The sequence below is a fragment of the Limulus polyphemus genome, unplaced genomic scaffold (genome assembly GCF_000517525.1).
Source record: "Limulus polyphemus unplaced genomic scaffold, Limulus_polyphemus-2.1.2 Scaffold4875, whole genome shotgun sequence".
Lineage (NCBI taxonomy): Eukaryota > Metazoa > Arthropoda > Merostomata > Xiphosura > Limulidae > Limulus > Limulus polyphemus.
The window spans coordinates 37,547-48,848 of record NW_013670485.1 but is presented as its reverse complement, the minus strand read 5'-3'; the positions used below and the strand labels follow the sequence as shown (position 1 = coordinate 48,848).

The 11,302-nt window shown below is 31.3% G+C and overlaps 1 protein-coding gene across 1 annotated transcript in view; it reads left to right on the top strand.

Moving 5' to 3' along the window:
* Window positions 1-1,511: 1,511 nt before the first annotated feature.
* The window catches only part of LOC106471811 (actin-binding protein IPP-like), a 16,486-nt gene continuing 6,695 nt past the window's right edge, over window positions 1,512-11,302 (top strand). Inside the window, exons 1-5 of the mRNA XM_013932432.2 lie at window positions 1,512-1,595; window positions 3,865-3,954; window positions 5,999-6,369; window positions 7,010-7,138; window positions 8,363-9,250. Of these exons, the coding sequence (XP_013787886.1) occupies window positions 6,003-6,369; window positions 7,010-7,138; window positions 8,363-9,250 (1,384 nt within the window). The 5' untranslated portion in view covers window positions 1,512-1,595; window positions 3,865-3,954; window positions 5,999-6,002. The remainder of the gene's footprint in view (window positions 1,596-3,864; window positions 3,955-5,998; window positions 6,370-7,009; window positions 7,139-8,362; window positions 9,251-11,302) is intronic.

Below are 11,302 nucleotides of genomic sequence, written 5' to 3'. Positions count from 1 at the left end.
GCAAATGTACAACGTTTCGACAAGGTTTTGTCATCATCAGGTATATTAAAGTTTTCTTCATTACCCATTTAAGCCGTCTCCAGCCATTACTACTGTACAATGGTGCGAATTTTAGAACAGGTGATACCTCCAGGCGGTCTTCGGCCTCTTTCGGGGAAATAAAGATGTTACGTAGAATTGGGAATAAAGAGTATTCCATATTTTTGATTGTAGTATTCATTATCTTCAACACATACTTCCACTTGTAAGATAATTAAAGGTACAGGCAGGCAAAGGAAGTTGAGTTCAGGTAATTTTCCGTTTAGGAAGTCTATTGTTGTAAACATATTCTTTCGTTTGGTGGGATCTTTTAAATAAGGTTACGTCCAACCCACGTAACGATAACAAATTAGTTTATTTTTTCCTTACCACACAGTCTACTATCATTTGTACACAGTTGTACTTGTAGGCCTAAGTTCACAAATAACTATCCCTTACAACAGAGATTTACTCATTAACGGTACTACCTAACGTACAAATAAACTTACTTTTACAATTATATGGTTAATTGATCGAATAACTGATTATACTCTACAGTTAATACTGATTCAAATACTTTGCTGAAACTAAATATTTCAAGGAATGACTGGCACTCTACCGACAGAAAACTGATTCAATGCATCACCTATTCTCATACTTATAATGTAGCAATGTTTCTAGATGCTTCGCAAAATTTTTCGATCACTATTATTCTAGAACGTTCTAGGTATTATACAACTAGTTTTATAAACTAACTTGATGCTAATGTCATGCTTCCTATATGTAGCATCTAAATTAAAACATTGAAAATATAGCTTACAGCACTACTGTTTCGTTCTTTTCTGCATTTATGTTGGTTAATTTCACTATTGAAATTTATTATTCAAAATATGTGACAATATCCTTATTCTTAAGGTTTCTATGAAACAACGAGGAATTGCTTGGTCTTCATTTCCATTGTAAAAGAGTGAGTGGTTAAACATCCAGTTAAAAATTTGATATTATTATTCTATTTAGCCGATTTAACAACATCTGATATTAAGTCAAGGTCAAAGCCAGCATTTTTGAACGAAAATAAGATACTATAACTTTATTTTACTTCTATTTTTGTAAGACGTCAGACAGGTTTACGATATTTTTTTACACTCGAGGAGCGTTTATTAACAATCAATTGATATTCTCACAAAATAATGCATAAAACTAGAAATTATGTGGAAAGAACAAGTTTGCTAATCCAAATATTGCCAAACTTTAACCTTCTGAAGGTCACTCTAAGTTGAATCTTTTTCTGACGTGTTATGCACCGAAATAACTTGTAACTTACGCTATAAGATAAACTCTGTGTATTCATTTCTTAAACAAAAGTTAGATTGAATAGGACACGTGAAAGAGGCGAAACTTATTTCTGTATAAACTTTCTGTTCCGTAACAGTGGATCTTGATTTTATTTTATATAGTTAATTATTTCATTTTTACAGCTGTTATAATTACTGGCGCTACAATCGCTACTGGCACTGCAAAAAGGGTGGTGGACGTAACGAAGTTTAGTCTCGTATGTGTGTCAATCAGAAAGTTTTGTGAGTTTCATATTATAAGATTTGATATAATTAATGATTGTGAATAATACTGCATTCAAGTTAAACTTTAATACTAGTCTTAAATTTCTTTAGAGTGTTTATTAATTATCATAAATGTTCCGAGTCAAGTTGAAACAATGAAAGTGAAATGTCAATTGTTATTGTGTTAGTATACTACCACTACCATTACTAGTAGTTATATTTATTAAATGTTATAAAGGGTAGCCTGATTAACCTGCCTTAAGTAGTGCAAAACAGTATTTAATTTTTAACATACAACACATTAATAAAGTATTTTTTAAAACAACTTCATTCAGTTCTCAAACACAAAGCAAGTGAGTAAGATCGAAAATGATCACATTAACACTAACCAAAACTGGTTCTAAAAATAATTAATTTTTTTGCCATTAATTAAATTATTCATTAGCACATTATTTTACATCAGATCTTTTTCTATTGCATTATTGGTGATATAACCGTAAGTAAAGCTCGTAATGTTTTGAATAAAGTTCTTGGGAATTATCACAAAGTGATAAGTTTTTAAGTTAACATGTATTTAATAATATGAACTAAAAGTGTCCACCAGTGTTGGAATGTATGTTTTTAAGGTAATGCATATTACTCATATAAGAGTACTGAATAAAATATTTTAGCACCTACATACTTGTAATTTTTTTTTTTACTTTGGAAGAGTATGATGTTGAAAGATAGGAATACTAATTTAGTGATATAAACTTCACACTGGACAAATTAATATACTTTTACCAGTTTCATAATGATTATTTGTCAGTAGAGTTGGGCATTTATTGGAACTTACTAATTAATGAATCATTGGATTGATCAATTATTTTCATGAGATGGCTAAGAAAAACAAAAAAACATTATTTATTGTCAAATGATTTCACTAAAAAACTTAACACAACAAACAGGGTTTCATTACCCATGGTGGATTGTGTAGCTTTGTGCTTAACAACAAACAAACATGATGGTAGTATTTCAGTTACCTAGATGGTTGGAATAATTCAGAATAATAATAATTGTGGATAATAATTTTGATTTGTTGATTATTTTTGTGACATCAATTAATTTGATCATAATTTGAATTAATCAGTTATTTTATGAACACTAATCAGTGTAATTGATCAAACATATAGTTGGTGTGAATGTACTTTATGTCATTATGAGAAAAACCTATACACTGGATAGGTGAAGTGAAGAAAAAGTGTCATTGGCCACTGTTCAGTTCTCCACATTTATATAGCAGGTATAATAAATAAACTTAGTATTATGAAAATTGTTTAATTTCGAAACCTAAGTTCAAGAGAGGTCCAGTTTATAGGTTTTTCTCATTGTGACTACAAAGCACGTTCACACCAACAATATGTTTGATACTTTTCACTATGATATAGGTCCAGCTTATCTTTATGTGGTTAACTTGTGTTCAGGGTTATGTATGAGGAGTGGAATTCTCCGAAACTAGTATAGCTCACGTTGATCAAAGTGTAGATTGAGCTGGACCTCCTTTGAACTTGTACTTCAAGATGAAATAATTTTCGGAATACTAAATTTATTTATAATGAAATTGATGCTCATAGAGGATCGATTGAATCATCCCAGTTCAGTGTTTAATTGACTGAGAAATAATTTTTCCCAAAAATAAATGTACATCTGTCCTTCAGAAGTTATATCCTGTTACCCTACATATTAAATTTTTTATTTCCATCTTTTTCATTCTACTACTACAACATACAAATTATAAACAGATTGCCTGGTTCTTTTACAATTTTAAATGACTGAATCATTCTTAGTTTTTTATTCCTTAAAGCAAGTATAATTGTTTTATGTTATTTCAGTACTCTTTCTAACAGTGTTATCTTTTTTTGTGGTGATGGTTTTAAAATATACATATTATTCTAATAACCCTTAAACTTGAAATTGTAAATTCCATAATCCTATAACATCATAGCTATAAGGTTTATACTTTTATTTTAAACAATCCCATCCATATTTATCTTTTACACTTAAAAAAAAACCACACACATATACAGTAAATAAAAAGTTTGGTACTATCTTCACGTTCTGGTATAGTTATGACTAAACTCAGTTCTGTGCTAAGTTAAAAATTACATGACATGATTTTAAGTAGTTGAAATAGGTTATAAGTTAATGTTACTTGTGCATGTACATCTTAAACTTAGAGAGTATATTTCTTCATGTTTCAAGAGACTTGATTTGTATTATTAAAACTTTTTTATATGTATATTTCTAGGTAGACCAGTTCTTTCAAAACATTAACATTTGTGAAGAGATGCGCATGGTATCTTTTGTACATGAATATTGTATTTAAGATAACGTGCAGGTTTGTATTGTGTTTCTTTATTATATTGAATATCTGTGTTAGAACACTGAACAGTCCAGTTCCTTCAAAGGACTTGTATTTATTTACTTATTTGTTTTAAATTGAAATTATATCTAAAATAATGTGATTGTACTTGTATACTTTGTTTGTGAAGGTTTATTGTTAGCTTAATATGTTGTCAAGAAAAACAAGCCAAATAAAACATTTTTTGCAAATAAATTTTACCTCTATCAGTTGCTATATATTAAAATTGTATATAAAGAATTTAGTACAGTTTTATGTCTTTTATAATTTTAAAATAGTTATTTTTTGTATAACTGTTTTAAATTTCTATTGACAAGACATCATTGTATAATTATTCTATACCTTTGAATGCTACCAAATCTTAACATAAAAGTTGATTTTACTTTAAAAGTGCAGTTTAATTGGATAAATATTATATTTTATGGATACATCATAGAATTATTCTACTTGTAAAGTAAGAGAAAAGTCTCTCTTACAATAAAATAACTATCATAATTAAAACTTGCCATTGAGTTTTATTTGCATTTTTTGAAATATTTGTCAAAACTTAAAATAATTTTATGATTAATATTGACACAATGACTGGCATTTAATAATTTAAGTTCATTGTTATCTTACACATGCAACTGTGTCATGTTACTTAGCCCTTATTTTCCAGCCAAATTTATAAATCTCAACAAGAAATAAAACAATCATACTAGTAGAGTTGGACAAATACAGCTAATCAGTTAATACATGTCTCTGTTTATCTATTAGTACAGTGTTCCTCAAACCATGTTACATACAAACAAAAATAGAAGTTTGCAGTGAGTGCTACTAACCATCTAATCAGAAGTTTAAGAATAAAAATGAAAGTTGGTGTAATGTACTGCCAGACAGTTGCCTTCCTTCTAGTTAACAGTTCAAAATTAGTGACAGTGGCAGTTAATTTTAGCAGCTTTGCCATAAAAAAAGGCAGGGTAAGCAAGTTTGGTGGCAATGGGAATCAAGTCTGAGACCCTTGAATCATGAGCCCACCCTCCCAAATCACCAATACTGAACAAACTTGACGGAAAAATAAAAAAAAACAACTTTTAAAGCTAAAATTAGGCAGAGCACAGCCCATTTAGCTTTGGCATAAAAACAAACAAACATAATAGCAATATTTTGATTGTTGGAATAATGAGAGAGCCTAATTTTGATTAGTTGATTATTTTTGTGACAGGCAATTTAACTGTAATTCGATTGATCAGTTTACATGACACTAATCAATGTAATTGCTAATCATAGGTAATCAATAACCAGCTATAATACCAATATTTGATTGTTTATAATGTGAATTACTGTGTTGCAAGAACAATGAAGGATCTAATACCAAGTTATTGTTTTGCACTGGGTTGTTGGCCTGGTTTTAATGGATGGGTCTACAGATGTCCTACTTCTTATAAACAAATATAAATTTGATGATTATTGGAGTAACATAAACTATTACAAGTTCCAAAACTGAATGGAAGAAATGCCTCAAGTTTCTTGTTTCACAATTAAAACACAGTTTATCTGAAAATAATTGTAACTCTAAGTAGAGACATACTGTTGTCATTTAGTGTGATTACTTAAGAAATTCCACATATTTGCATTTTTTGGAATTTGAAAAAATCAGTAAATACATGCAAATTACTTAAAGATTTAAATGAAGTAGCTTTGAGAGTTGTATAAGCTAGCAGTAATATTTTCCCCCAAAATTAAAATTTATAGCAATTTGCCGACTTTAATAGTATAACAAAAATGTGTATAAACGTTTAAGCTGAAGTGTGCAGATTTGCAGGATAACATTATGAAAAGTTTTTTAGAGAACTTATGTAAGTGCTCCTAAAGCTGTGTTGTCTTTTACATGAGGAAAAAAAGTATAAACCACAGCTTTCTAATTCTCTGATACTTTTCTAAATATTTGTGATAAAGTTTGTTCATTGGCCAAATCTAACAGTACCATATATTTCTTGTACCTGTACTAAACAGTCTGTTTTGTCATTTTAAACAACAGTTGAATGGCTTCAAATGGTCGCATGAGAAGGTGCAATGGTACTAGACCAGGCTATAGAGTGCATGGAGGAAGGTATCGTCCATCGGCAGAACGTGAAATAAGAGCTGCTAAGCATCATTTTCATTCTTGGGATTACATAAATTCCATCCTAACAAATCTTAACAAACTGCGAGAAAAAGAAAAGTTTTGTGATGTCACTATTTCTGTCGCCGATGAAGAATTTCATGCACATCGACTGGTTCTTGCTGCCAGTAGCCCCTACTTTGAAGCAATGTTTAGTGGTGGGTTGGCAGAAGAGCAAGATAAACGTGTTGAAATCCAAGGCATCTCATCCTTGGTATTTAATGAATTGTTGAAGTTCATCTATTCTGGTAAGTGAGTGATTTTTGTAGGCTTTGGACACAATTATATTTCTTTGTATTGTATATCTGTATAATACCTGTACCTGTATAGCTGAATTAAAATTTGTGAGTTTCAGTTCCTATCTAAAAATACTCCTAAGCAAAGTGTTTAAAAATTTGTATACTATTGTTGTTAAAATTAGTCAGAAAAGCACATAAACACTTAATATACCTATCAAAATATTTCTTAAAAGCCCCATTATCTGTATTGTGAGTGCTGACACATTTTGGCATGATCTTGTAATGGTTTATAAAAGGTAACCAAGGAAGTTGCAACAGTTAAGTGGGTGTAGGATGGAGGAAACTGTTACCTACTTCCACCTAATACTAAAGCTCTGTGAATCTTTTTTTTTTTTAAGTTTAAGTAAGGAAAAATAGTTAGTGAGTTTGGCAGCCTTGTTTATCTTCAAGTCTTTGATAATGTGATATTTTTCTGCTTTGAAAACCTGAAACTGTCCAAATGCTATGAAAAATTATTAATATTCATGTTTTAAAACTTGTGTCAGTTAAGCTCAATAACCAAAATAATCTATTGTTTTTTGGAGCTGCACTGTTTTAATTTTCTATATTTCTACTTTTTGATTATATATACCATACTTGTATCTTTTAGGGGAAATTAAGATTATTCAAGAAAATGTTCAGGATTTGCTTGCTGCTGCAAACATGTTGGAAATATCACAGGTGGTTTCTGCTTGTTGTTCTTTCCTGCAGAAGGAATTACACCCATCAAACTGTGTAGGTATGTATGTACACATACTGCTTGATCCTGTGAACTTCTAATTAATGAAAAATTATCATGGATGACTAGAGCAATGTTCCCGAAATGTTTTTCATCTCGTGGCACACTTTTGATGTCCTAAACTTTTTGTGGCACCTGTAAATAAGTCTTTATTAAGATGGGCAGAAATTATTGTTATAATGTGTATCAAGGAGAAAATAAATCAAACTAAAATATATATATATTATATTGATAATAGATTTACATTACTAAATAAAAATTACTTAATAATTGCAAAAATTCTGTGGCACACAGTTTGGGAAGCACTGGACTAGAGGCACATCATAGATCAAAATTGCAAATTCTTCAAACTTATAACATTGTTATGATTATTCTTGCAAAAAAAAAAGTGAAACAGTCAGTTTTGTTATGAATGAGTTATTTTTTGGATTAATTTTAAATGCTATAGAAAGTTTTGTTTTTTAATGGCATTAGCTGAGTCACCTTATTTATAAGTACTCTGTGAGGAATGTGATTTGAACACAATAACAATGATAGTTGTTTATCACCTTATTTATAAGTACTCTGTGAGGAATGTGATTTGAACACAATAACTTCCTCACAGAGTACTTATAAATAAGGTGATAAACAACTATCATCTGTGATTTGAACACAATAAAGATGATAGTTGTTTATCACCTTATTTATAAGTACTCTGTGAAGAATGTGATTTGAACACAATAAAGAAGATAGTTGTTTATCACCTTATTTATAAGTACTCTGTGAGGAATGTGATGATTTGAATAGAATAAAGATGATAGTTGTTTATCACCTTATTTATAAGTACTCTGTGAGGAATGTGATTTGAACACAATAAAGATGATAGTTGTTTATCACCTTATTTATAAGTACTCTGTGAGGAATGTGATGATTTGAATAGAATAAAGATGATAGTTGTTTAATAATAAGTTTCTAGTCTTTAGAGCTAAGATCATATATAAAAAAAACTGTCTTAATATTAAACAAAGTATCACAATCGGGTGCCTTTTTTCTTTTCTTGCTAGTCATGATATTCAGTATTTGGGAAAAAGACACTTATATTTACTTTCATATTTGTGTAAGGCAGAAAAAATACTAATGTTTTTCATTAATAACATTCTGTAATTTCAGTTGATGAAAATCACATAATTTTCTCTCTAAAACGTGATATACCATTATGTACAACCAAAAGTTTCTGTTTTTTAGGTATATGTCAGTTTGCTGAGCTCCATGCCTGCACAAACTTGAAACTTGAGGCCAAGAGGTACATTGAGAGAAATTTCATCGAGGTTATCCAGGAAGACGAGTTTTGTGAACTGCCAAAGGATTCCCTAAAAAGCTTTTTGAGGAGTGAAGGCTTAAACATTGACAGTGAGTTTCAGGTTTTCCAAGCTACCATGAAGTGGATACTTCATGACGTTACACATCGACAAAAGTATGTCACTGAGCTTTTGGAGGCTGTTCGTTTGCCTGTTATCTCCATAAAACAGCTAGATGCTTATGCTCAAGAGTGTCCAGATCTAAATCTGAAAGTTACCTTGTTAAAATCTCTTCAAAATCACAGAATGGAAATGAGATTAGTAGAAGCAAAACGGCGTTTAGGTCAAGTTTATGATGTTCGTCTCCAGCCTCGAATGTGTGCAAAGAAATGTGTGTATGTGTTAGGTGGTTATAATCGTGAATTAGGAAGAAGGTGGAATGAAAGTACCACACTAGTAACTGTTGAACGATTGGAAACATTTAAATGTCAATGGAAAACGTTATCACCAATGCTTCATTCTCGTAGTGGACATGGTGTTGCAGTACTTAATAACTTGATTTATGTCATAGGTGGTGAGAGTGATTGTTTAATATTTAGTAATGGAGAAGTTTATGATCCAGTGTCCAATCAGTGGTCCATGATTTGTAGTATGAACCAGCCTAGATGTGCTTTAGGTACCTGTGCTCTGAATGGCTACTTGTATGCCCTTGGAGGATGGGTGGGAGCTGAGATAGGAGATACAATGGAACAGTATGATCCTCTCCAAAATAAATGGACTATTGTTGGAAAAATGAGCATTCCCAGATATGCAATGGGTGTAGTTGCTTATCAAGGTAAGTTGGAACCTTAGTATTTCTTAACAGTGGAATGTTTTATCCAAATAGTATAAACAAACAATAGGGTATAAAGATGTGTAGTATCTTTGAGCATGAAGTTTGACATATTCTATGTGAGATAGATGTAGGGGAAAAAATGATATGTAATAAAATAAGTAAATTGGCAAGATGGTATCAGAGCTCGAAATTAGTGGTGGCATTCTTGCAAAATGGCAGTGTGTTCTGTCTGAAGAGTTTAACCAGTGACCAACAGGAGGTATTGACGTTTGTTTTGTCAGTTGATAATCCAAGTATGATTATAAATATTCAAACCATTTGTGATACAAGTAACAATTATTTTTAGAAAAATTGGCTGCAAGCATAACATTTATAAGAAATTTGATACTATACTAGTGAGTAAAGGAGACTAGGCCTGCAACATATGTCTGTACAAATGTTAGAAACCCATTTTTTTGAAACTTATTTATTGAATGTAAAGTTTTGTGTATTCAAATAACATAAATACAAGAGCCTGATGATGACAAAACCTAGTCGAAACATTGTACATTTGCTGTTTTGTTAAACTTATATTAAATTTTTTCTTCATTACCCATTCAAGCCATCTCCGAGCATTATTAGTCTCAAATTGGATTCCTCGTAATCGAATTTGAATAAATACAAGAGCTTCTTATGTATAGATAACAAACTAGCACTATTAGATATAATTTTATTCTGGCCAAAAATGTCTTCAAAATATCATGCCACAACACCAAATAACGGTAACAATGAAATTTTGAAAGAAAAGATCATTGTTTACTGCTAAGACTTTGTTGTTCTTGCCATGTTTGTATGATTTATTGAGGGAAGTTGGTCTCTTCAACCTGCAAAATAAATATTGTAATAAATATCAAACGATTTACAATTAATTAGATCGGTGGTTTCCAAACTGTGTGTTGCATCAAGTTGGTATGGGTGTCACGAGAGTTTCACCTCCAGACTGTGTGTTGCATCAAGTTGGTATGGGTGTCACGAGAGTTTCACCTCCAAACTGTGTGTTGCATCAAGTTGCTAGGGTGTCACGAGAGTTTCACCTCCAGACTGTGTGTTGCATCAAGTTGGTATGGGTGTCACGAGAGTTTCACCACTAAACTGTGTGTTGCATCAAGTTGTTAGGGTGTCACGAGAGTTTCACCACTAAACTGTGTGTTGCATCAAGTTGCTAGGGTATCACGAGAGTTTCACCAAATGAAGAATAATTAAGAACATAGAAAAAATATTGCATTTGGCAGCAAAGGTGTTGTGCAAATCAAGATAAGTGAAAAAAGTTAGGAAACCACTGCATTAGATATATTAAATGAAACTTAATGATGCTTAATAGAAAAAAAAAATGTTGAAGATGAAAGGAAGGATTTTATTTTTCAAAATAGTATATCACAAAAAAATTTCAAAACTTGTATTAACTATAAATGATGTACTAAATCAAATTTTATTAATTTTTTCTGTACAAAAACTAAATATTATTTGAAAAGTTTTTAACAAAAGTCATACATTTTGATTTAGGTGCTTTGGCCCAGAAAAAAGTTTTAAAATATGAAATTGAAAAGGTGACATTGTATAGAAATAATAATTCATGTCAGCTGACTACTTCTATCATTAAAGGCTTATTTACATGAGGTAACCATAGACAGTAATTCATATATGAATTTGGTGGGGGGCACTTTAATTACTATCTGAACTGTGACTATTAAATTGAGAATCGATACAGTTACTTCCCTAGTAATTGTATGCAAATCTCTACTCCCCATTCTAAGGAACGCTTTGCCACTGAGTCAAAACTGGGGAGCACATGCCCTTCCTCCTGTTTCTGCAGCCTATGAAGGCAACTTCTGTATGTCTTATAGGCCACCTCATGCAGCCTAAGGAGGCAACTTCTGTATGTCTTATGGGTCACCTCATGCAGCCTATGAAGACAAATTCTGTATGGCTTATGAGTCACCTCATGCAGCCTATGGAGGCAACTTCTGTATGGCTTATGGGTCACCTCATGCAGCCTATGGAGGCAACTTCTGT